The sequence below is a fragment of the Puntigrus tetrazona genome, chromosome 17 (assembly GCF_018831695.1).
Source record: "Puntigrus tetrazona isolate hp1 chromosome 17, ASM1883169v1, whole genome shotgun sequence".
In the NCBI taxonomy this organism is placed as follows: Eukaryota; Metazoa; Chordata; class Actinopteri; order Cypriniformes; family Cyprinidae; genus Puntigrus; species Puntigrus tetrazona.
Window position 1 is genome coordinate 7,828,240 of NC_056715.1, and position 27,070 is coordinate 7,855,309.

Below are 27,070 nucleotides of genomic sequence, written 5' to 3' on the forward strand. Positions count from 1 at the left end.
TTTTATGCATTGGATTTTTAATTTTTTTTTGCTGTCACTGTGGTACTATGCGGTGCTACAAAATGTGGTTGAGCAACTGCTAGTTTGAATTGTGAAAAACACATATTTGTCATTGCACACACCACCATGGGCACAGTACTGAATGTTTCAGATACCACCAATCCGGTTGTGACATACTCGAATTGTTTTGAAACACTAACAATTAAGATGCAAAAAATGTCACAAATTGTTCATGGCACACAAGTAACAAACTGTTCATTCAATTTATAATACGTTTTGACCCTTAGACCGCAGCTTGATGCATCATCCCCCGGTTTCACAGTCAAGGCTTAAACCTAGTCCTAGACTAAAATGTAAATCTGAGCTGTTTCATCTCACTGCACTGACTGATCTTAAAACATGTCAGGGCCTTTGTTGTGTCTTAAGATGCACGCCAGTATGCTTTTCTATGAGATGTTTATAATGATCACTTAAATGCCATAACTGAACTATAGCCTAATTCTGGTTTAAGCTAAACCCTGTCTATGAAACTGGGCCCGTATAGATTTTAAATATATATTAAACTTTAGAAGAACAAAAATATAAAGGCTATGTGCTATGTGTTCAAATCAAGTTAAAGTATCTGCTAAATGACTAAATGTACAGTAAAATCAGGCAATATCTTCTTGATGAAGATATTCTTTCCATGTTTCACATACTGGGTTTAACAACGCCACAGTCTGTCATGAGTTTTTAATTTTATATTAAGTAGAAATGCTTATATTCTATGCTAGTATCTCACTAAACAAGACGTTTAGATACAAGAAATTTTTTCCACATTTTCATCCTTAGTATGCAAATGCTAGAAAAATAAAATGGCTGGATTAAAATGGGTTATCTGCAAAACATAATTATGTTGTCAACAAATATCTTATATCTTTATTCTCAGGTGTTATGTTTCATGTTTCACTTGACATGCCTAAAATGAGATTTCTTTATTTAATATTAGAGTAGTAGTAGAAGTGAAGGGAGGAGGTAAATGTTGGAGTTTATATTCGAGGCCCCACTAATTATGGCTGTTCATAGTAACCAGTCTCGCACTGTCTAAACCAATTAATGACTCACTGCAAAAATGCTAAATCTATACATAGTGACAGCATAAGGTCCGTCCTGTCATAGAGACTCACATTTGCACCCAGACAGTGACAGCATAGAGGTCAGGGTCAAATTCATTGTCTTCTGATGTCTGATGTATGAATGAGAATGAACAGGTTCTTGCTTGCTTTAGGATCACATGTTTCTGCGTTCCAGACTGTAGCCTAATAGTTTAATGGAGTTTTCATCTGTGTTGGGAAGGTTACTGTGTTGTAAATTACAAGTTACCCTATTCAAAATGTAATACGTAGTGTAACTTTTCAATTACTTTAATGAAAAGTAATGTAACTTATTACGTTTGATTACCTACTTTCCTAAATTTCTAATATTTTGAACTGTTAATCATTTTGAAACATTTAAATTGTGCCGGGTTCCTGTGAGACTTTCAAAATCCTTCATTACTTGAATTAAGATTATAAGTGATAATGCACATCTTTATTTTGCAATATCAATTGGCTGGATGTACATTATGCCACTTACTACTTGGCTTGCGACAAAAGTAAATAATTAGACATGAAATGCTGATCTGAGTCTAAATATTTGAACACAAAGCTTCCATGAAAGCTGCAGGTTCAAACTAGACGGACATTTAAGGGATACTGTGCAGACTGTCTTGCAATGCAACTTGCAATGCAACTCAATGCAACTGCACTTTTATTAACTTTTCACTGCATAAATAATAAAGTACTAGTACTTACAGTACTAGTTTGTTAGTTATCTTATACTCCATTACAATGTACAAAACAAAATGGCAGCAGCTGTGTTTGAATGAATGAAATAGACAGCGTGTCCACAATATAAGGATGCTAGAATTAAGAAATTGTACATATAATTAAATTAAGTTGCAATAGTTTATTAGCTATCCAAATGCAAAGCTTCCACCAAAAAAAACCCAACAACAACTGTTCCTAGCAAGCATATAGAACTGACTTTAGCTAACAGGATGAGCCAGTGTTATTAGTTTTTACTAGTTGTTATGTACATGTATGAATAACATGTACCATGCAATGTCATGACTGACTAGTCGGAATCGAGCGTTTCACAGAGCCATGTGATAAAGATAATTTAAAGCACAGCCATCACAAAATCATGCTTAACACTTCTTATTTTCTTTGAGATCATTCTGAGGTTAAATACAGATTTAAAATTCAATATAAGTTCAATAGCTATGATACAGGTTTTGAAATCAAATCTTGGCATAGTTATGACAAGAAATACTGACATCTAACAATGCCACGGAAAGAACAAATAACATTGGTGTCTCGTTGTGTGTGTGTGTGTGTGTGTGTGTGTGAAAATTCAGATGTAATCTTTTGTAATCTATTTTCAAAAGTAACTGTAATTTAATTACACATTTTTTCTCGGTAACTATAACTGCTTGGTTACATTTATTTTAAATAAATTAAGTAATTCCATCACATGTAACTAGTTACTCCCCATCACTGGTTTTTATACTGTATGTGTGGACATTTCTAACATTTTCATGTATCCGTGACATTCGTACATAAATTGATAGTCTATAATCAATGTATATCCCAAATGCATTGTGGTTTTAAACATGTCTGACAGTCCTGTTGGTTCCAGGTCTTTTCTCTAACATGCGTGGCCATTGAGTCAGTGTTGTTGGCACTGTATAGTATCCTTTTAAACTAGGTGCGGCAGGGATTGAGCATCGTGAGCACACTTCAGAAGAATGCCACCACTCCACATTCTCATTCAGGTATTTGTAACTCAATGCAACTGCAAAGCTCAGGCCAAAGATGACAGGGAAAAAAAGACTATTGTTTTTATAGATATACAGTGCACAAGGATGCGCGAATGGTGAAGAGTTTGCAGTATCTCTTAAGGAGTTCTTAAAATATGGTCGCTGAGAATAGTTATTCATTTGTACTTTGCATGAAAAATCTGTTTTTTGTTTTTCTTTCCATGTAAGGCATGAAAAGCAAAATTTCGGAAATCTTTATAGAAATAGCTTTCACACAAAATAAATATAATTTATTTAATTTAATTTATTTCAGTTTCCAAGGCAGTTTCAATGCGACCATCATGTAACAAAAATAAATGGTTAATTTAATAAATTCCAAAGACATAAAATTGCCTAAAGCTGAAGTAACTTCTTATATGTCTGTCAAGCAAGTGACATCGGATATGTTTTATAAAAAAATGTTTGTTCTCTGTACATTCCAATATAATTGGTTTCCTCTGAAACAAAATACATTTTTACTCTTTTTGTAACGTAAAAACAATGCACAATGTAATTACCATTGCTCATTCCTGATGTAAAATAATGGTGCTAAAATGACCAAACAAGGCCTAGGTGGACTCTTTGGTATCATTACCATTGTGGCCTTTAATAACGCACTTTGCTGCAGTTCGCTTCAGCGGGTATGCTTTTCTTAGTCACTTTTGAATCATAAATAGCTACATTTTGAGAACAGTTGCAGATCCCTTTGGATATGCTGTGTTTAACACGTCCCAGCATTTCTTAAGGCAGTTGTCCTGCTCGGGGCTTCTTACATGCATTCATAACCTGACATGTGAGTGAGTCAGACGAATTAGAAACACCCAAAGAATGTAAGAGCCAGAAAACTATGTATTCAAGCAAAACAACTAAGATCGTCCCGATAAGTCTCTAAGAGTGATAGTGTTTGTCAATGAGCACATGCATTTTTGTAAAACTGACTTGATAAGGCATCTTTGTGAGGCGTCTTCTGATGTCCTAAAGCAGGATTGAGGTCTAGCATTGCACTTAGGGCATTTGTTCACTCACATACTACATTCCTTAGCCAGCCTAACACTTCCACCCACGCGCAGCACAAATAAATTTCCGACTTCTTTGTTAAGGTGGAATCCAGGTAAACGATAGCAAAATTGTAGCGCATGGCACACTGCACACACACGCACAGCTGCAGGGTAAACTTGCATTTCTACTTTAATAAAGGCTGAAAATGATAACGTTTAGAATTTTTTTTTTTTTATATATTAGCTACGTAACAAGGGACACATTTACATCTGTAAATACATTTTATTTATTTTTATTGTGACAACTGTATTTTGACAATTTCATAAAAAAAAAAAAAAAAAAAGTTAAAACTATTACAAAAAAATGAAACCAGCATCTGGACTTTTGACTAGTGATTTGTATCTGAATGTCATCGCTTATCAAACAAGAAAGAATGTAGGTAGGGTGAGAGTTTTTTTTCACTATTGAATTGTAGATATGTGCACTTATACACCATTTATAATAACGCTATCAAAAGCTGTACATTTTGATTTTATGACTTTAATCTGGATTTAGTCTAACTTACGAAAGTGTTTGCGACTGCTTCTTAAAAGCCTACTTATGATTGTTGTTTAACTAAGCATCTTCTACTGCATATATTTAGCCTTAGGAGACTGTAGGTTAAACAGTTCATACACTATACAAATTATGCACATCATAGAAATTAAACCTTAGATTATTCTGTAAATTTAAATGAAGTGAATAAAAGCAGAGCACAAATCAATTACTAAGAGAGAACCATGTCTTTATTGACTTGAAATAAAATAAGATTAATTATACTGCAAGCTTTATTTATCATACAAAAATATGAACATACACGGTATGAAAGGCTGGCTGTTACTGATAAAAGAAACAATGATTTGATTGAAAAGATGACATTTCATTCTGCGATGATGACAATCTCTTGATCTGCTTCAGTCAGTTCTGTCATCACATTCTCCCTGACCGGAGACATCGGCTCTCCTTTCTTACAAGCGTTCAGCTTTGGATTGTCCCTTAAACAAACACATGCACAAACATTTAAATACATTCACATCAAAGCATGTGGCCATTTTGTTGGGTCCCATCATACGGCTTTGAAACAAAACGTATGGACAAGATCTCAATTGCCAAAGAGCAATCAGATACTTCTCTAGTTTCACATTTAACTGGTATGTTGATTAGCCCCTCCCCCTTCAATCCTGCACTGACTCAGGCCATTATTATTCATCTCAGGCCTGAGCATTACGTAATGGGAATTTATTTACTTTCATAGCGAGCAGGCACCACCCTTCTCTAAACTACTACAATGACTCTCACTTTACCCAATCAATTAGTTACACCTCTGTTGTTCAAATATCAACTAGGTAACAACACCACTCCCATTAGTTTAGTATCTTGGCGTTAACAGGTTTCTGCCATTACTGCCCCTGCTGACCACAGGTGGAACTGACAGCCATAAATAAACGATAGAAGATGCATTGGACAGCGTGAGGGCTTGTCGTTGCCACGTTGATTCACTTATTTATACAATCACATACTTGCACACAGGCTGACTTACTTCTTAAAGCTGAAGGCCCCCCAGAGGCCGCTGATGGTGGCCTGCAGGCCTGGACTGTTCTCATTGTTGACGGTGCTCTTTTTCCCACTCGCTTTCTTCCTCAGACCACTGGGCCTAGCGGGAGCTGAGGTCTCGATTTTACCACCTTTATCCTGCCCACAAGGCTGTTTCCGAGACAACCCTGAAACCTAGAGCACGGGGTAGGAAGTCAGACTGAGGGTGGAGGTGTGGGGAAAATAATATCAAGGTATAATTCCCCCTCACTCCCACATTCTACGGTGCAAGGAAATGAAAATGCAGAATGCAGACTGTGGTTTTGGGTCATGATTAGACGGACGTGCCTTTGTTCTGTTCAGAGCAGGTTTCAGCTTGTCTGTGGGAGAACAGCTTGGGCTGTCGGAGCCGTCTAAATCCCTCTCCTTTTCCTTCGAAAAGAATAAAAAAAGAAAAAGAAATAACCGATAAATGGTTGATGCTAAAATTCAATGGTTAAGTTTAAATAAAATTACAAATAATAAAATAAAAGGAAACTGATTAATTATATGCTGCATGTATATGCTAAATGTTGTCATTACAACAAATTTATATTTATTTTGAGACAACATCGAACTGTTATTTGATTATGGAGTTTCTTTTATTCAGTTATAATAAACTGAAAGTGATCATTAGATGACAGAAAAGTTACTTTAAATAAAAAAAAATCTATAAAAACAGAGCAAATTCCACGGTCAGATTGTGAAATGCTGTAATCTGTGAAAATGAAGCCTCAAAATCCAAATAAACTGAACAAGATCTACTTGAACTAGGCATCAATTAATGCACGTGTCACCTCATCCACATATACACAGATTATGTTTTGCATGAGCAATTTATGATAAAATAATGTAGAACAGAACATTTGTATTTGTAAAAATCCCGAATTCCAGACTCAAATTGTTATTTGTACAAAGGTATTTATTTGTGGTTAGTAAAATACATTTATGCAGTACATGTAACTGTGCGTGCATCTGTTAATCATTTTGAGTCTAATTAAAACTAAGTAAATTGTTGTAAATTACTATACTGTAAATTACTAATACCACAATTAAGATGTTGAGCTTGCACCATAAAGGAAATGAAAAATAGTCACCATTTACATAATTTCAGTGGGTCTACAATGTAATTAAGCTTATGGTGCTTTTGGGAAACACAGCCCGGTTTGGTTGATCCCTACTGATTATATTATGGAGCATTGTGTTATATAGAGAGACAATGATGGTGAGTAAATGATGACAGCATTTTAATTTTGGGGTGAAATATTCTTTTATAGTAGATGGTATAAAATATGAATAGATCAAATATATTTTCTCACCTTATCAGAGTTGTCCTCTGTTACTAGGGAGTCCTCCACACCAGCAGAGATGCTGCTAGACTGAGAGAAATATGCACTGTCTTGAGACGGAGGAGACCCGGGAGATTTCTCTGCATCCTCAGTGCCCTCTACAGGAGAGGACGAGAGAGAAAGCCCTGATCCTGCCCAGGAGAAGCTGCCCTTCTTTCTGTGGAATTGCTGCAGAGTGAATAACCCTGAAGGTGTGGAAGAGCGGTTTCTGTCTGTGGTGACGGTGGATGGATGTGAAGCAGATTTATTGAGATCTTTGGTGCTTCCTGAGCAGCTAAAGTCCCCAAGACCCAAACTAGCAGGCCTGGGGGAGTGAGCAGGAGATGCAGATGGGCTGGATGACTCATCTTTGACCTGCTTTCTCTCTGGGTCAGGGTCTTGACACAATGCTGGTGTTTCCCCTTCCAACTGTGAGACAGAAGTCTCTAGAGACTTCGTAGGATGAGGTAAATCTTGTTTTTGTGAATCTCCCTGAGTTACTGCCATATTGGATTCACCATGACAGAAGAACCTGATGGAGATTGGAGATATGATTATTTTCAACAGACTTTACACTGGAAGTACAACCTCCGAATTAACTTAGTACTAAAAAAAACCCTTTGACTGCATGTGCAATACAATTACGGTGTGACAGAAACTTTTGATAGCAACGGTACACATTGCTTTAGTACGCTTCCCCATTGTGCTCATACCTGCTGCGCATGACCTGCTCTCCAGTGCCCTCTTCTGACTGGTTTCTCCACTGCAACAGTGTTGCAAAGCGATTTCGAGGGCGGCACTGTCCGACTGTGCTGCCATTCCCCTTCTCAATGCTGTCATTGGCCAGCGGCTCAGTGGTGGGCGGAGTTTCAGAACAGCGTCTCTTTACACCAGCTGAATACTGCCCTAACAGGTCATCTACAGAGAGGCTGGTCTCTATAGTAAAAAAAAAAAAAGAAAAATAAAACACATTACAGAATCAGTTTAATCCTTGAGATGTATATTCATGGTACCAAAGCCTGCTTACCTTCACGGGGTCTTTTCACTTGTGATTCTCTTTGGGGCATTTTTAAACTCTGCACGGTGATGATCTTTTCTTTGCCCCGAGTAGGAGGGGGTCTTTTGGGGGTTGTAGGACTCTTTGGCTGGGTGATACCTGGTTCGTAGTTCTTGCTCCAAATACTTATCTGCAATGGAACATTTTTGCCACATCTGTCATTCCAAGAACTACTGCGAGCAGCTTTAGAGGGCTGGAAGAAAGGAGATAGGCACATTAGGTACTCTGCTACGGTGTTATTATTATTATAAAAGTTCTATAATAGCAAATAAACTACGCTATGAAATTCATTTATACGTTTAAGCAAATATACATTAAAGATGACTAGGTTACCTGAGTGTAAGGTGTGTCAGGGTTGAAATCATCTATCCTTTGCATTGTGTTAATGTCCACATTCCCGAGAGCCATTTCCAGCCCTTTCTCATCTCCTACATTACTGCATTTAATCAGTTAAGTTACATTTTTAATCAGACAGTGTTTGCAACACAAACATACATACTTTAAAAACAGCTTCTGCATGTGTCAAGACAAGACAATTCATTGATTAATTATAAAACAAAAGCTCAGCCGTTTCTATTCAAATAATATACAATATGTGAAAGATACGTTCCAGCATAGTTGAGGGAAGCAGGGTCAATGTGATCCGGGTAAGGGTTCAAAGGAACCACCTTCCTCTTCAAGGGGTCAAAGACCAGCTGATACAGAAATGTGTTGTCGGCTTTTGTGAAACCCTCAATGTACTCATCTGGCACAGTGATGTCCATCTTCAGGTACTGACCCATCTTCTTTATCACCTGTATAACAGAGACTAATTATTTAGTTTGGTTATGCCAAATTATAATGTAGGTACAATTGTTTTTACAGAAGATTGCTCAGGTCTTCCACTAAAATATATTCCAAAAAGACAGAAGGACAAAAATGAAATGCAACACACAGAACACTGAAGGCAGTTTGTCCCATGGGAATCTTACCAGAGCAAGAGGGGCGTGATAAAACATGCCGTTTTAGTAATATGATCATTGCACAACTATGAGCACATAAATAACTGTTTGTTGTGGCAGTTTAGCATATTAAATGTTTCTAACCAACTCTCACCTTCAGAATATCTGGATTATTTGCCATCCTGAGCAGCTTGCATGCCTTTCCCAGACCGATGCCATATAGAGATGGCAGATAGTCACAGCCAGAGAGGATGCACATGTAACGGAACTTCTCCTCTGTAAAGATGTTCCCAAGAGACTTGCAACGGCCAAGGTGACACTGATCAATCTCCAGTCCATTACCTTGTTTATCCATCTTTAAAATCACCTTCAAACAATGCATAAAGTTAATATCCCCACTGTCCAACATGTTTGCCAGCACCACTCTGATTCAATGAGCTATGAAGTTTATTATGATATTATATTTTAGATATAATTCTTAGTAAATATGATTACAATGATTTCTGATTTTATTAAATGATTTTGAAAAAGGTGGCTTTTACTCACCATGGCCTTTTTTATTTGCACAAAGAATTTTTTTCTCCAATATAAAGTACCAGCCGTCTATTTTTTTGTGCAACACAATCATTTAATTGTAATAACTGAAACAACTTTCGAACTTTAAAATAAAATAAAATAAATGTTACCAATCTCAAACTTTTGAATATATGTACACACATAATTTAGCAGTTTTTGCAGTGCAGACTTGGATTAAACCAGGCTGTGATCAATATCTGTTTTTTCACATTGAACTGGTACCTTTTTACACCCAAATGCCAGCAGATCTGAGTCCTCTGTGATCACTGCCTGAGCGATACCAGATTTGTTTAGGAAAGCCAACTGGGCATCTGCTTCATATGGAGCAACAACACAGTCCACTCCACGCATTCTGGCGGTCTGAAAACCAGTAGACAAGCATAAACAAAAAATGTCAAACTGAACAAAAAAGGTGAAATCTTGATTAATCGGTTTCCAATAGTGCATAACAGTTAACATTATCATCCACTGTCTACTAAACACATCCTAGTATATTGACTTCAATATATTTCACTAATTCCAAAACAAATACTGTTTACAGACATCAGGTGCAATGGTCTCACCTTAATGACATCATGTGCCATAGATGGGGTGATATTAACACTGCGGGTAAAACATTCCCTGGCTTCTGAAATCTTACCCTCCCGCAGAAGCTGTTTGCCTTTCTGCAGATTTGCCTGTCGCCGCCTGTTAATTAAATATACATTTAACATTTAAAATTTTAATTCAACAAATCAACTTAGTAAGTAACCAGTTAAATATTCTGTTCTTACTCGCGTCGGGACTTCTCTACTTCCTGTTTGGATGGCAAATTGCGTCCATCAAACACCAAGATTGGCTTAACACCAAAAGACAGCAGCATATCCACAAACTTCATACAGTACGACACATACCTAATGGACACGCAATGAATGCGAGCATGAGAAATGCATATTTTTATCTGGACAATGACTAAACTGTGTGAATTACACATGGGATATAACATGCAAATGAATGAAACGACTCACTGATCTGTAGGTTCTCCTTTTGCAAGTTTCTCAGCACATGAAAATGCTCCCTTATGGAGCCAGCAGTATGTGTCCACCGCCACTGTCTGTCCTTGATACTTCTTCACATTAATAGGCTCCGATGCATCCTTAATAAACTGCAACAGGCCTTGAATTCCCATGTTGTCTGTCTGGAAAGACAGATGTCTGAAGATGATGGCTGATCAGAATCCGGCCTTTGTCACTCTATCAGATGAAAACATACGTCTCTGATGATCATTGAGAACACACGATGCACTGTGGAACATAAACACATCCTAAAAACGTCAACTGAAAACATTCCCTAACCGTCCAGCCGCGAGGACGTTTGTAAAAAAAACTATATATATTAACTTACTTTAAGACGTTTAAGTTGATGTTTATTTCATACGTCCGCAAGACTTCAACCGCCAAATCCCTCCAAAACCAAGAACAGTGACAATTCTCGCGAAACTTGAGGTTTGAACAACTTAGATAGTCTGAACAACACAGGAGAGATCGATGGAGCTAATACCGTATTCACGTGTACATTAAAGTAATTTTTTGTTTTATTATTTATCAAAAAACACACTTACCCAGAGCATTTACGTCCGCTTCGGTGTCTGCTTGTGTTACAGGGCAGGGGTTCGACTTTAGCGGCAAAAACGTGACATCACTGCAGAATAACCCTATTGGTCAGCTTGAGAAAGACAGCCAATCACAGCGTCGAAATATTGAAGAGGCGGGACAAGGAATCTCACGATCTTTATAATGCATAATTTATTTATTTATTTTATTTATTTATTTATAATGCTGGAAAAAGAGACGAAAGCAGTCATAAAATCCGATACATTTGATTTGTTTTAGATGTTTCTTTTATATCCCGTCTTTGTTACATATAACACTGAACATATGAGACTGAGAAAGACTAAAACTAGTAACTATGCATTTTCATCACGGTTCGGTCTTCTGTTCAATCCTAGGGAGTGTAACAACAAGTGTGATAATACTAATAGTGTAATAATAGCGCAGCCAATAACGCTGAGTAAAATTTAAGCAGCTTATATATAATAATAATACAGAGTAGATGTAACGTAATGCTATGTCATACATGTAACCCTTTTTTCCTGAACGGTCACGGGGTGGTGCTGCCTAGGTGCACTGAACGTGTGCTGTCGGTGCTCGGTTCTGGCGCTGGGTGGAGCGCGTGCCTCCCCGTTCCGTTCTGCTCCAGGATTTGACGTGTCGTCTGTTTTTTTTCTGCACTTCCTGCTTCCTCCATGACTGTTTTGAGCCAGCAGTCCCGTCCGAAAGCCGTTCGGTAGGAATCGTTAAACGTGGCAATGGTGTGAAGGTGCGCGATCGGCGGCGGTGTGTGTGTTTGTGAGTGAAGCCCGAGCTGTTATCGCTGTCAGCCATGCAGTTCTCTCCCACCAACGGAGATTTTACCTTCGTCTCCTCGACGGACGCTGAAGGTAACGTTACAGTGATTAAAAGGCCCCAAAGCATCCGCACGTCTCTTCTCTGATGTGCGAGTCTGTTTTATGATGGAATGCAGTTGGTTGTGTTTGTGTGTACGATCTACACATACATTAATATGAGGATGTAGCGAAGTACGTGAATGATCAAGCCTCTTAATGTGTCATGACATGGGTGTTGTTTTTTAGGCTCAATGTGGAAGCAAGAGTGAGTTATATTAATCTAAAATAACCTCTCATCCACCAGAGCTCAGCGGCACCATCGATGCACCGGACATCACACTTAATATGGGCCCTGATTCCACCAGGGACACTTACGCCACCACCTTCCTGAGACAGAGAGGTTATGGATGGTTGCTGGAGGTGGAGGAGGAGGATTCCGAGGACACTAAACCACTCCTGTGAGTTTCCGAGACTTGATTTGTGATGCTTGATGTCACATTTGCTTTCGGTTGTGTTTATTTGTTGTTTGTGTTTGAGCAGGGAGGAGTTGGACATTGATTTAAAGGACATCTACTACAAGATCAGGTGCGTGTTGATGCCAATGCCCTCGCTGGGTTTTAACAGACAGGTGGTGAGGGACAATCCTGATTTTTGGGGCCCGCTGGCTGTTGTCCTGCTCTTCTCCATGATCTCCATCTACGGACAGTTTAGGGTGAGACATTTTTATTTGTATCTTGACCGTGAGCAGTGTTTTGTGTGTGTAGTGAAGATGTACATAGACCTACCATCAAAATGCGAAATAGATTGCCATAGACTGTAGGCTAAAGAAATAAAATGAATGATATTTGTGATTCTAAAACCACAGTTCTAAGTCTAGTCATCAAATATTTGTTAGATATATGTTTAGAATATTTTTAAATATTAATTTTTTATTACTTTATTTCATGTGTAATTTAATGCAAGATTTTATAGACAGAGAACCTTAGACATTGTGAAACGCATTTATTTGATAAAATAAATGTTATAGTATTATAGTAGAATAACAGTTGTAATATTACATTAATAGCACCATTCTGAAGTGACGTTCAGGATGATCATAAAGATCATATCATGCATCATATTTGGAATATATTTTAAAATATGTTATTTATCTTTTTTTGACCAATCAGGTTGTTTCCTGGATCATTACGATCTGGATATTTGGATCACTGACTATTTTCCTTCTTGCAAGAGTGCTGGGTGGAGAGGTATTTACATTTTGTAAAGCATCAAATAGCATATAATGAGTTGAAAAGGATGTCCACTCATGGTTTTTAATTTTATTTATAGGTGTCTTATGGGCAAGTGCTTGGGGTTATTGGCTATTCTTTGCTCCCACTCATTGTAATAGCTCCACTTCTCCTGGTCATTGGGGGTTTTGAAGTTGTGTCTACACTCATAAAGGTAAATATTAAAGAATATGAAATTATGTGTGAGGATTACTATATAATATGTAAATATGGATTTTTTTTCTTTTTTCTAGCTTTTTGGAGTATTCTGGGCTGCATACAGTGCTGCCTCTTTACTCGTCGGTGATGAATTCAAAACGAAGAAACCCCTTCTCATATATCCCATCTTTCTTTTGTACATCTACTTCCTGTCTCTGTATACTGGAGTCTGAATTGACCACAGGCTTTGATTGGCTCGTTGCTTGGACATTGACAAAGAGCACTGTGGAGAGCTACACAGCAGGGATGTTCCATGAAGACCAAGAAGGAGTTTGGATTTTCTTGCTTTTTTTTTTTTATTTTCTTTTACCCTGTTTAATCCTATATGCTTTGGGGAATGAGGTGTACAGACATTAGTGTATTTAACTGCTTCCATTTATTTTGTACACAATAAAAAGCTGCATCTTTTACTGTGGAAGCCCTGTTTGCAGAGATCCCTCTGCCACCGGAATCTGGAGCCCTGGTTTTACATGACAGTTACAAACACCAAAAGAAAAAAAAAAAAGAGAACTTTATACTGTAAAAGACTACGGAAAGCATGTAACGAAATTATGTCACCACACATAATGGTAAAAACCAGCTGATGGTAGACAGATTTTGTTGTTGTTGTAGACTGATCCAATACAATTACAGAATTCCTGATCTTATCAATTTTCATTTTTAATTTATGAGTTCTACATAAAAAAAAAAAAAAAGAAAAAAAAAGAAAAGAGTATGCAGGCGGTACAGCTTAGAGTAAAAAGGTCTGCTTTGTATGGGTGCCTTGAATTGGTCGTTTTATATGGCTGTGGTGTATTTTATTTATGTAAATGTAGCCAAAAAGGAAAGGAATTTTTATTTGTAGAACATGCAATTGAAAACAACTTTCTACCTGGTGATGTGTACACTGCAGACATATGTTACCATATTAGTTGAGCTAAAATAATTGAGTCTGGAAATTGTTATATTCATGAATCAAATTAAAATCTATTGACACTGTAATTACCCTTTTTGTTGTGAATCTCGTTAATTTCGAGGGAAGAATAATACTTGGATTATTTATTTGTTAATTTCACATTCATTAAAATGTTTGGCTACTGGTTATAACAAAAAACAATCAAAAAAGGGCATAATATTGAAAACAATTCATTCAAAAATGAAAAATCTGTCATTTATTCACCCAGAATTACTTCAGAATATGGATGAATTTGTTTGGGCGAACACAACGGAAAATATTTTGAATAAAAGTTTGTGACCAGGCTGTTTTGGGTCACCATTGACTTCCATGATATTTTTTTTGCTACTAAAGGGTGAGTAGAGGATGACAGAATTTTATTTTTATTCCTTTATGGAGGCAAGAGTGTTGTTTCTACTCTTGACGCATATCAAAACACAAAGAGGGTTTAAGATTTACTGTCAAAATTCTTGACAGCCATCGTGGTAAGTGTAGTTGCCAGTTTTACACAATAATAATTTTAACTACAAGAACCTGCGACTCCATCTATCTATAGCGCCCCCTGAGTTGCGGCGGGAGATCACACGGTGACTACGCCAGTTCCGTTTCCACGCTGAGTTGTGTGAGCAGAAGGAGCCGCTGGTTTCCGCTCCGCTGATGGTGAATCGCTGCTCCTGCGGTATCGGGAGGAGGTTTAGAGCCCGCAGTGGAAGCGCAGCGGTACTTCGGGATTCAGCTTTAACGTTTTCTCGTCGAGTCGCGTCCACGGAGGAGCCACTGAAGGAGGAGGGAAGGCAGGAAGGGAAGATAGCAGGAAGATGGCGGCGGCGGCGGCGGCCTCGCCAGGCTCGCCGGACTGGGTCGTGCTGAGGGACGGCTGCCTGCGCTGCGATGAGGAGGGCCTACGGAGTCTATCCTACCACCCGGCCCTCAACGCCATCCTGGCCGTCACCAGCCGGGGCAGCATCAAAGTCATCGACGGCACCTCCGGGGCTATTTTACAGGCCTCGGCTCTGCACGGTGAGTTTCGGTTCGGACGAGTTCGGAGGGATTTAACACCCGACCGGGATCATAGTACAGAATCATGGGCTGGACATCCTCATAGAGCAGACGTATAGGATCTTTTCCTCCTATAGCTTGTGATGGAGGAGGGCAGTGTCAAGATGATCCTGTTAGATTGTGTTTGATTCTCTTATGGTGCAGTGTTGTGAGAATGACTTTTTTCTATTTGGACTCCTTGTAGAGGGCTGTGTCAAAATATTCTTTGCCTCTTTGGGCTTGATGATGGAAATGCATTGCGATATTTCTGGGACTGTGTGAGAGTGATCCTTCACTCCAGGACCTCCTCATAGAGCAGCGTTTTAAGATCGACATTTTACAATTCAGGCTCTTGATGAATCGTCCTTCACTTCTGATAGGTGTTTGTGAGAATAATCGCTCACTCTTGATAGTTGTTGTCAGTGATCTCTCAGTCTTTGGGCCTCCGGATGATCCTCACTGTTTAGGGCCTCCTGAATCTGTTGTGCTGCCAGATCACTGTAAACATTGCCACGTTATGTCCAAACACACCACAACAGTACTGCTTATTTACATTTTACACCTCCTCTTGTCTTTACACCTCCTAAGTCAAATAAGGCTAAACCACGACTCGACCTAAAATCTGATGCGATATTAGGGTAAAGCGGCTAATCTAAACATTAGCAAATATCAGCTCGTATTTGTGTGTGTCTTTCTCCTGCTTGGTGTCACGGACATTCAAGCAATATCTCAATGCATGTCAGTGATATAGAGTATATTTTACCACAGATTTTGGCTTTTACAGTAAACCATGTTTTGCTTTTTGCGTCTAAATTAGCTGACAGAGGTTTAGCTAATCATGCTAACGTTAGCCTAGCGATAGCCTAGCCGGTCTGCTACGGATCAGTAACACTGCTCATGTTTATGCCAACCCTGACCGGTGACAGCTGTCTATATTGTTGCGTGAAGTAAAAATATTATATTAATTTGTAGAAATTTTATCATAGTATGTTTGGTTTGGGAAAGTTTGGGTCCTTTCTGTGCCGGTTTGCTGTTAAACATGTTATTTTGAACGGAAGAATAAATGCCCGTGGCGGTGTTGTTAATATTACATTGTTGACCTTGTCGGTGTGTGTTTTGTATTTTATTCTGTTTGTTAAAGCCTGGAATCATTTAATGAAGGGCAAAAATAATTACAGTGGAGATGTGTATTGTTACCTGAAGCGGTAATATTCATTAAGTAACTGGATTAAACGGCCACGTTCAGACATTTAATCAGTCTCCACCAAAATAGTGAAATATTTTATATTTAATATAGTTTGTGTCATTTACTCTTATGAAACGTCCATCTCACTGACTGTCATAAGATGACACTGCAAACCTAAATGCTTTGAAGAAAAGACAGCTGCACACTAAAGGATGTAAGACTATCTTTGAAAGTCTTCTGTCAAGTGTGTGTCAATGAACGTGTGTGAACATCTGTGAATGTAGCTTTAAGCCACTTTCCAGGCAAACTCCAGGGCCAGATTTAAAGTATTAAAACTAAATGTTGTAAATGTGACATTTAGTCCAGGACTAATCTGAAAGGTCAGTTTAAGGAGATTAACTTCATTCATGTCCTCATCAAAGCAGCGGTTGAAATTACGGTAAAGCTGTTTTTAACCCTTGCCTTTTTTCAATTAAAGCACACCTGTTTACTATGGATACATATGAAATGCAAAGCATAGTCGGTCTCACACCATAACACATGTGATTTTTTTTTTTTTTTTTTTTTTTTTTTTTTAAATCCCCTGTGTGCAGCAAGAAGTCTGTACATTTTTGCAGTAAGCTAGTGGTTGGGTTACATTTAGATACTTATGATACATTGATATTGTTGAGTTTACGGTCCACTAACTATGAATAAAAAAATGAGGCATTTATATAGTGCTTTTTATTGTGTATTGCTGTACACACAAACCAGGGGTCTCTCCTCAAACACCACCAGTGTGTAACATCCACCTTGATAACTAGTCCATTTGAAAATGCAATTAGGTTATTTTGCAGGGAGTCTTGGGATAGGGAGTTGCTTGCGCAGACCAGTCGACTCATGCTTGTTTGGATAATATTGATTGGAGAGGTTTTCCCTTTTTTCCCTCCTGAGGGTGTAACGCAGCTGCTTAGGAGCAGTTTGGATCAAAGCTGTTGCTCTTTATTTCTCCTGTTAAGAAGTGTAATTCAAAATGCATTGAAATAGGCCAAATGCAGGTATAAAAGAGGTTGAAATAGAATTTAGCATAATGTTACTGAAAATATCGTCTTTCAAACATTGTTTTTGCTCATCAGATTTCAGTCATTTTGCATTCAGCTTTCTGTTTTTCATGCATGTTAAAGGGTGCTCGGCTTTTCTTGAATAAAAAGGAACAGAACATTTTGGAATGACTTGCTGATGCCGGTGGCATTTCTCACTTTTTTTTCGTTTGGTGTTGGTGAATGTTCTGAATGTTTGGTTTGATTTGTTAAAATGAGGGTGTAGCTCAGAACAAGTTTAGTATCTTTTTATTTGCATACACTTGAATTAATTAGTCTTTTTATTTTATATATATCTCGTGATACTGAAGATATAATTTTTTTTAAACAAAAAAAAGTTATATTATAATTAGTATTTTTGATTGTGTTTGTATACACACACACACATATATATATATATATATATATGCCTAGTTCTAAATAATATAAATTTAAATAACATCACCCTCTTTCCTTCTGTGTATGTTTTGTGACAGCTAAACCTGGGTGCCGGGTGAGGTGTCAGTACTTCCCAGCCGTGGATAAGGTGCTGTTTGTAGACGATTACGCCGTCGGCTGCAGGAAGGACTTGAATGGGATCCTTCTTTTGGACACAGCTCTCCAGGCCCCTGTGTCCAAGCCAGAAGACATGGTGCAGCTGGAGCTGCCCGTTACCGAGGTAAGAATCCTTGAATGTGTATTTTCAATCAATATATAGCATATTCTTTACATTTAGTAATGTGCTGTGCCTTGATATATCAGTGAGTTGCTATTTATACCGAACCACTATTGGTAAATGTGCTGATGTGGTTGTGGAGTTCAAACCTAAACAGTGACGTTTTCGGCATTTTAAAATGCATTGAATAATTTTTTTTAGAGTCTGTAATTGTTTAATTAGGCAAAAAGAAGCTAAAATCACTGATATTTGTCAAATAAATTTAAGGTATGCATATGTAAAATATGAATGATTGCAGAAATATTTGTTAAAATTATAATTTGCAAGTCTAGCACACCAGATGGCAAGTATAATTTGCCTGGTTTATTTTACAGCTGATTAATGCTTTTAACTGACACATTACTGCTTGACAGCTCATAATGTTTAAGTAATAAGACCTTATAATTTTTCTTGAATATTTTTAAGAACATGTGTAAGCACAGGTCATCCATCAGTGTGGTTCTGAGGTCAGTATGGTGTAGTACAGTATATAACAAGTTTCCGCGGCTCATCCAACACTGCACGACAGGAATTACTGTCATGCACTTCCGTAGTGTACGGTGTAGGTTACAACTCTGCAAAATGCTAGTTGTTTGAGTGCGCTTGTTGATATAGTGATCGCATAACCAGTCTGACAAAGAGCGCTATGCAGACAGACTGGTCCATTGTGTCCTAGGACACTCTCTGAAAACAAACCTCCCAGCTCTCACCACTCCCTGGCCACATACGCTTATGTGTGAGAACCAGTGTATTTCGTAGAGCGATGAGCATATAACCTGAGATAAGCTGACAATTGGATATCATGTTGTTTGTGTCTCTTTTGCTGAAAACAAGGGTCATATCGGGAATGTTTGATTTGTCTTTTGACATGGTGACATGCATGTCATGCGTTTTAGGGTCTGGTTTGTGTTGTTTGAACAATCAGGACTTGCTCAGTTCATCTTTGACTGTTAAGATGTTGAAGTATTCCTCATGAATTGCGTCATTCATTTACAGAGGGGTGTAGGCTTCTGTCAAACATATATGTTTAGTCTTAGGCTAAATAGCATCACGTTCAATATCGATCATTAAGAATAGACCACATCAGCATTGTTGGTTAAGATCTTAAATTTGATCTTATTAATATAATGGCAGATGAAAATTCAAAATTACCCTTAAAATATATTAGAATAGAAGACTATTTGAAATTGTAATAATATTTGGCATTGTACTGTTAACTTATTGAATTGTTAAAAACGAAATGCACTTTTGACGTGCATAAGAAACTTTATTAAAGGAAAATTAAATATGCTAATCCTACGGACTCTCAAACTTTTACTGGTTTCCACTGTTTCTTTTTAAAGCCAAAAAAACCAAAACTAGAAATATAAATATGGCAGTGACATCTTTTTTCTAATGCCTAAATCCACTTTTGATCTACATGTACATCTGTCTAAGATGATATTTTCAAGTACACAATAGAGGCCATTGATGTCAAAACAAACTTCTTCAGGCTATGAGCTGTTCCTCATGGGAGCCCAATCTGTTCTGCTCGGTCACATGAGTTAACTTAGGAGTTCCCTAGTCATGTCATGTGACTGAACTTGTTATTCAGAAAGACCATTCATAAAGTGTACAGTGAAATGTGAGAACTGAAGTGTAAACATGAGTCATCACCGTAGCACTGGATGTAAATCTGTTTATATAGGATTTTTAATAGTTTAATGTTGGTCGTGATTACCTCATTGTTTTATGGTTCTGATTCGACATAGTAAAACGCATGAGAACGAATGTCTCTTTAAGAGACCGTTTTATTGAGGCCTACCTTTTTATATTTGGTCTTTCTAAGCTCTGGGGCGGTGTTTCACTTCTGTACTCATCTAAAATTACATTGCCGTCATGCCGTTTTTATGAGTTGTTACTACTCAAATGCTTTGGCACACGAAAATGGCATAAATAGGAAATCTCTAGGTGGAGCCAACAGATGCAGTATTGTTAGAAACATCAGCTGAATATCCCTGTGATGTGCTTTTATTCTTATTCAGAGGTAGTGAGTAATATAAGGCGTGAACCTTCTCCTGAGTGCTCGGTAAAAGAGACACAGCGCTTTAAGGCCCTTTAACCATTCATGACAGTCTTCCCCAGTGCATTGAACTCTGTGGAATGAAGCGTCAAAATAGAGGCGTCATGATATGCTCGGGTTCATAATATTCAGTGCCAACCTTGTGGATGTTATAAATAAAATGTTGTTACAAATCAACATAAAATGGAGTATAGACTGATTCTTTTTGTAATTTGATGTCTAGCGCTTCATCTTTTGAAAACAATCTGTAAATGTAATATATTTGTTGAAACCTTGGTAGAAATAATTTAAGATTTCTTGATGAATATGAATTTTAAAGGAACAGCATTATTGAAAGGTTGATGTTATGTAACATCTTTACTGTCATGTTTCTGTAATATCTAATGTTTCTGCAGTAGAAATACAATCACTCCTGTGCTATTGGTCCTGTGAGATCAGTAGCCCTTAATAATCTGAAGCAGTCGAATGGCCTAACACTATCATTTGATATCTACATGAGAAGATACAGACTCAATGCCAGTTCCTTTTAACTGTGATGGACTTTCATGTGTTCTTTATATAATGAATGACTTATTGCTAATATTCTGCAACTTTAAGGGTATGAATATATATGGGCGAAAGCATGATATACAGTGTTCCTTGTATTCCCCTGCAGGCCCAGCAGATGTTGTATGCGTGTATGGAGAAGGTGGATGTTTCCAACACGGAGGGTTACGATCTCTTTCTCACCCAGCTCAAAGAAGGCCTGGAGAATACCTCACATGAGACAGCAGCCAATCACAAAGTGGCAAAGGTGAGTCTAACAGTAAGGTCTTATGTGGTTATGTATCGACGGCAATTTAAATGCATGTAGAGGCTAAGGAACACCCTATGCGAAGTGCATTTGCCAGGTTATAGTTAAAGCTAGCAGCTCTTTGCTGCACAATATTTGACCTGAAGGGTAAAAATGACTGTTATTTTTGTCAGTTTGTCCATCACATTTATTTGAATGAATTCTTGATCGAAAGAATGTGATTAAATACCTGTGATTTAAACATTTTCACTGCATAGCTGCCAGCCAAACAGATTCAAGTATTCAGACAGACCATGGAATAATCATAATCTACACTTTTCTGATCATTATAATATTTTTGTAACCACAGAGTTGTAAAAAATGTGCAAAGTGTCAAATTAATCTTTTTATATTTCTGTGTGTCAAGCCTGTTCATGGCTAAAATGGTAATTGAAGTCATTTCTAAGTCATAATGGCCACTTTACTTTTTCATAAATTTATATAAAATCAGAACTGCAACGTTATGGTTCACTATTTTAATAACTATGGCAGTATATCACAGTTGCAACACTATCTCACAATTAGATTTTCACAGCAACAATTAAGACTATATTTACTCTCAAATATAACTTAAAATTTCACCTTTCTAATAATTTACTTAATATCTTACAATGTTTTTTAAATGTCTAATGATTAGACTTAATAGTTCACTAATTAAATATATCTTATAAAGCACCTTTACATCTCTGTTACATCTTGTTTCGTAGCTCCAACTGCAATTTTATTACTCTGAATTGATGTGATATCTGTGGTGAATCATGTTTCTATGCATTCGGGATATTATAATTTACAGTCAAGTCTTATATTTCAAAGTTGTTTTTAAAACATTTTTTAAATGTTTTAAAACAATATTAAAAAAATAAATCTTCATATCTTACAACAGACCACCATAGAAAACACATTTTGTCCTATCAAGAATTTTTTTAAATGAATGATAATATTCAAATTCATGTGACTTCGACTTGATTGCGGTATATGTTCTTTAATCACGGGACTGCTTCTCGGTCTCTCACAAACACACACGCTGGTAGTATTGCCCATCCATTCATTATTGTGCAGTGCTGGGATTTGGCTTCATGTTTCAGTGCTGCAGAGCCTCTGGCAAGCTACTTTTCCTTACTTGAATTTGTGGGTCCCATAATGTCATATCAAAACCTCATGGCGCAATGTGTGTGTCTGTGTGTTTATTAATAAGCAAGAATAGTTGAGTCATGTAGCATTACAGCGTATAGATTATTCATGAGACACATCCTAACAGTGACTTATCTGTGCAGACACACACAGGCTTGTATTGAACAGCGGTGCTGCAGAGCTCTGAGGTGTATCAGTAGCCCTGCAGTAACAGGAGGATGATCAAACACTCCCACTAATGCACCTGTGCCAGTGAAGTCTGTCAGAGCTGAGGTCCATCTTAAGACTCCCTCTGTCTTTATACATACTGTCACGACTGCTACTGTAAGAATGCAAAGTGAGGAGCAGAGAGAAATGTGTGTGTATATATATATATATATATATATATATATATATATATATATATATATATATATATATATATATATACATATATATATATATATATATATATATATATATATATATATATATATATATATATATATATATATATATATATATATATAAATATAACTGTCCCTAACAGGTGCAAGCGTGTGTACAAAAAGCTGAAATTTCTTAGTCTTTTGTGTATCGTATATCTTTGTAGAGAGAAAACAAGAGCACCGGTTATTTTTCTGGGAGTCCTATTTTAAATGGTGTGTTTATAAGGATCCCCCCTGTTAATGCTGGTCTAGGAAATGTTTACAACATCTACCCATGAGTCATATTCCTCTAGATAACAGGAAGGAGACTGATCCTAGATCAGCACTTTCTTTCTCCGCGTTTAAATAAATGGGCCTCTGCAGTTAATAATGACGGCATGTTTCTCCCCTGCGTCCTCCAAGCTATCAGCATATTACTGCAGTCCTCTTCATGCAGTTTTGCTGTGGACCGCGGCATCAGCCTCATGTGGTAAAAAAAAAATGAAAGTAAGTGCTGCATTCCCTTGTGTAGTCATCCAAGCACCCTTTTTTCCGTAATTTGGCGGACATCCAGATCGCACTGCTGTAACAATGAGCATCAGCTACGGTGATGGATTTCTCACTCAGCTCTCCATTGACCCCTGTCAGGCCACTGCACTGGGTTCTGGAACTTTCCTGGCTCTTGGAAAGAGCACAGATTGTGTATCAGGTTATTTCATGTTTGAACATTGGAGTTTTGTCTAGGTTTAAATGAGAGTGAAAGTTTTAAAAAAGCCAGGGTTGTTGTGAACAAGCTTGTTCAGACTTGTTCAGACATTTCAGTTTAGAAATATTTATACACTTTGGCCAGAAATTAGGCAGCTGAGCTTGGAAAATCCTCAAGTCTTTGCAGCTGTTACAAGCTCCAGGAAAAAAAGACGTAGACCTATTATTTACATCATCTTGCATGTCCTCCTGTAAATGCTGTTGAAATGTATTGTCACCCTCCGTCTTTCTCGCTTTCCAGTGGGCGACCGTGACCTTCCATCTCCCTCATCACGTGCTGAAGGTGGTAACGAGTGCCATCGTGAACGAGTTGAAGAAGTTGAATCAGAATGTCGCAGCCCTTTCGGTCGCTTCTTCGGTCATGGACAGACTCTCCTACCTCTTACCGAGCGGCAGGCCAGAGTTGGGTGTCGGACCCGGGCGCTCCGTAGACAGGTAACTGCACAAGATAGGATCACTTAAGTGTTTGTCAAATTATTTGTGATCGCATAAAAGCATTCAGAATTGTGAATGTTACTGAAAATAGTGCAGCTTAAGAATTGACTATGTTCGACAAGCCATGACATCACAGAGCAAAGAGAACATTGTTTCATGCCAAAATTAAGGCACTTTGTCAAAGTCTAAACTTTACATTTTTGTATACAATAATGTAAACATCAAAAATACTGTTTTGTGGCTCTTTAATGTGTTATTTACTACTAGTTACAGCACAAAATAAACATGAATGACCATTAGAAAGTATGTTTTCTCAACCACAGCGCACCATTTTCAAGTTCAGCTCTGCTTATGTTAATCTACTAACTCTCCTGTTTTGTTTGGCGGACAAAATGGCAAGTTCAGCATTCTGATTGGTGTCAACTGTGCTTTTACCTTTCCGTTTCCAATTTGGTCACAGTAGGTGAACAAAATCAGTAGACTTTTATTTTTGAGATTTGGAGAATAGGGTGTTTCAGCTAAAACTAATTTAAAAACACCAGAACACCTTGAAGGTGTCATGAACCGCCTTTTTATTATTTTGTTTTATTATTTTATTATTATTATTTTTTTAATTTGTCCCGTTTTAAACCAAACGTTTGAATCGGTGGGCAGGGCTAAACAGGCAGTGTTGTGGAAGCAGGAGTTGATCTTCTGCAAAGGCAGTGCACACTATTATGCCATAAAATTATGCCTGATTGGCTTCCGTATAGCTGTTTTTGAACATTTTGAGAACTTGCAGGACATTTTTATAGTACAGTGAGCCGTTATGTCTAAGCATCAAGGGATTGATTTCTCAATTTCTGACCCCTTCATACTAAAAAACGCTGGCAACCAAGAGCACCTTATATGGTGACAGCAATAGAAAGTACAGTTGTTGTTGTTTTTTACAGGAATAAGTGTATTTAATTATAGTGGATTTGAGGATGTAGAATGGTTTGAAGTGTTGTTTGTGACTCTTCACCACCTAAGATTTCTTGTTTGTATGATATTTACAGGTCTTTGATGTACAGTGAAGCTAACAGGAGAGAAACGTTCACATCCTGGCCTCATACTGGCTACAGGTGGGCTCAGCCTGATCCCATGGCCCAGGCAGGCTTTTATCACCAGGTTTGTGTCATCACCATAGCAATAATTCCTTTCAAATTCACTGTGACCTTTAAATTTTGCCCTGTGCATGTCTGGTTCGTTTTGCTTTTCCTTTTTGGTTTCTTTTTTTTCACTCTCTGAATGATTCCTCTTAATGGCCACTGACTGATTGTGAAAGTAAGTTTGTGTCACTACTGAAAGTCAAATCATTTTGAGCACAGACCTAAAACTGGCTCAACAAGAATGAATGAATTGTGTGTTCTAATTGTTAAGTCTATATAAACAACCAATATAAATCCTGGACAGCACCTGTTTGAGCTGTGTATTATGAGTTCAAAGATCATTTTATGAATGTTCCGCTTTCGGTTTTATTGTAATATCAGGGAATTCCCAATGATGCGCTGGTACATGTTATTGTCTCTACTCGAGTCAGCATGCATGCCAAGAAAGGGTTGAGCTGCACTGGTAACCAAAGAGACCACACTACTCCTCTCACCCATGTTCCCTGTTGTCATGCCAACCGAACGAAGTGAAGGGAGAACAGTGCCTCTGTGTTGTGGATGAAAGGGTGATGCCACAGCAAAGGGACATTTTGTTAGTTAATAAAGAAATAGAGCGAAATGGGATAATGTGATTACGAACGGTAGGTTCTTTAAGGGCTAGGTGGATAGCAGATGTGTTGGAAAATAAGTCTTTCATGTCATGTCTTCTGCTAACGTAACATGCTTAAGCCCTTTGAAATGTGTCTTATGCTTTCCCATGGTGTAAATGTCAAATGAAGTTGTATTTAATTTAATAAGTCCAATTAACTGAAATCATGAAATTTACAATATTAAGAATCATTAAAAAATGTTTTTCTTCTTTTGTGTATTTACATGTTTCTTTTCTATAAATCCTGGTAATTATTCCTTTTAAAGGTAATATTTTAATAATAATAATTTTGTTATTGGTAGTAGTAATATCATTGCATTAAGTAATTTTTGTCATGGTTTCTTTAAGTTTTATTTATTTATTTTTTGGCTGGGTTGCTATGAAGACTGTTAAGTATATATGGGACCCAGGACCAAAAAAACTGTCATAAGGGTCTTTTCTTCATATGAAGAGAAAAGCTTTCAGTTGATGTATGGTTTGTTAGGATAGGACAATATTTAGCCAAAATATAACTATTTTAAAATCTAGAATGTGAAACAAAAAAAACCCTGAAATATTGAAAATATTGGCTTTAAAGACTAAATAAACTTCTTAGCAATGCGTATTACTAATCATAAATTAAGTTTTGATATATTTATGGTGGGAAATTTACAAAAGATCTATGGAACATGATCTTTACTTAATGTCCTAATGATTTTTGGCATAAAAGAAAAATCTATCATTTTTAACTGTAAAAATAAATGTATTTTTGGCTGTTGCTACAACTCTACCCATGCTAATTATAACTGGTTTTGTGGTTCAGGGTCACATATTCAAAAGAAAAGTATATAAAGTAGCTTTTAGAGCTGTTCTTTATATTGTGTTCAAACGCAGCAAGTGTCATGCATGCTTCAGTATATGTATAGTTCATTCACCAAGAGACAAGCAGAACATGTGGGATTCTTGTTTAAATGGTATTTTTGCCACTTAAGATTCACATTGATTTAAGTGTACTAATGTACTTTTGATGTATCCATCAAATGCACAGTAAATATATATATATTTTTTATGACTGGTTTTCCAATCATATCAAATCTTCAGAGTTTTCTTCAATGTTATATTCAATGTCACAAAATATTTCCAAAGCACTAATTTCTGCTCTATAATGTATTGTCTTTGTCCCGTTGTATTGGACTTTTGAATATCTTTGCACTATAGATGATGCTAACAACAACTTCTCCTTCCTTCTAGCCTGCATCCACAGGTGATGACCGGGCCATGTGCTTCACCTGCAGCGTATGTTTAGTGTGCTGGGAGCCTACAGATGAGCCCTGGTAAGAAGCACCCCACTAAAACACAACCACAATGTCACTCACTCAAACATGAGCCACAACAAAACCCAAGAACTGAGGAAACTCCTTCCGTTGACCATCCTAGTAATACCTTT

General features: G+C 37.4%; 3 protein-coding genes and 1 long non-coding RNA gene across 6 annotated transcripts in view; 3 read left to right on the top strand and 1 right to left on the bottom strand.

The window, feature by feature from the left end:
• The first annotated feature begins 3,394 nt into the window (after window positions 1–3,394).
• On the top strand, window positions 3,395–6,971 carry LOC122362155. The gene is made up of 3 exons (XR_006253064.1): window positions 3,395–4,316; window positions 5,561–5,703; window positions 6,835–6,971. It is a non-coding gene; the product is annotated as an uncharacterized LOC122362155 (long non-coding RNA).
• exo1 (exonuclease 1) lies at window positions 4,622–11,510 on the bottom strand. Of its 3 annotated transcripts, none has more exons than XM_043263463.1 (15): window positions 10,991–11,510; window positions 10,774–10,894; window positions 10,398–10,622; window positions 10,164–10,283; window positions 9,954–10,077; window positions 9,613–9,750; window positions 8,969–9,181; window positions 8,480–8,667; window positions 8,207–8,309; window positions 7,844–8,066; window positions 7,530–7,752; window positions 6,808–7,348; window positions 5,798–5,875; window positions 5,457–5,644; window positions 4,622–4,911 (listed from the first exon to the last, which is right to left on the bottom strand). In XM_043263463.1, the coding sequence occupies exons 3-15, from the start codon at window positions 10,556–10,558 to the stop codon at window positions 4,797–4,799; spliced, it is 2,415 nt and encodes an 804-aa protein (XP_043119398.1). In that variant the 5' UTR covers window positions 10,559–10,622; window positions 10,774–10,894; window positions 10,991–11,510; the 3' UTR covers window positions 4,622–4,796. The 3 variants fall into 3 exon arrangements, with proteins under 3 accessions (XP_043119398.1, XP_043119396.1, XP_043119397.1); XM_043263461.1 differs by having other exon boundaries at window positions 4,623–4,911; window positions 5,798–5,881; XM_043263462.1 differs by having other exon boundaries at window positions 4,623–4,911; window positions 5,798–5,881; window positions 10,398–10,673.
• A 152-nt stretch (window positions 11,511–11,662) lies between these two features.
• Window positions 11,663–14,283, top strand: yipf4 (Yip1 domain family, member 4). Its single transcript, XM_043263464.1, has 6 exons — window positions 11,663–11,869; window positions 12,120–12,273; window positions 12,356–12,527; window positions 12,985–13,062; window positions 13,145–13,258; window positions 13,338–14,283. The coding sequence occupies exons 1-6, from the start codon at window positions 11,812–11,814 to the stop codon at window positions 13,473–13,475; spliced, it is 714 nt and encodes a 237-aa protein (XP_043119399.1). The 5' UTR covers window positions 11,663–11,811; the 3' UTR covers window positions 13,476–14,283.
• Window positions 14,284–14,836: 553 nt separating this feature from the next.
• The window catches only part of birc6 (baculoviral IAP repeat containing 6), a 78,120-nt gene continuing 65,886 nt past the window's right edge, over window positions 14,837–27,070 (top strand). Inside the window, 6 exon segments of the mRNA XM_043262819.1 lie at window positions 14,837–15,256; window positions 18,016–18,197; window positions 20,951–21,088; window positions 23,672–23,865; window positions 24,903–25,014; window positions 26,875–26,957. Coding sequence (XP_043118754.1) covers window positions 15,055–15,256; window positions 18,016–18,197; window positions 20,951–21,088; window positions 23,672–23,865; window positions 24,903–25,014; window positions 26,875–26,957 — 911 coding nt within the window. The 5' untranslated portion in view covers window positions 14,837–15,054.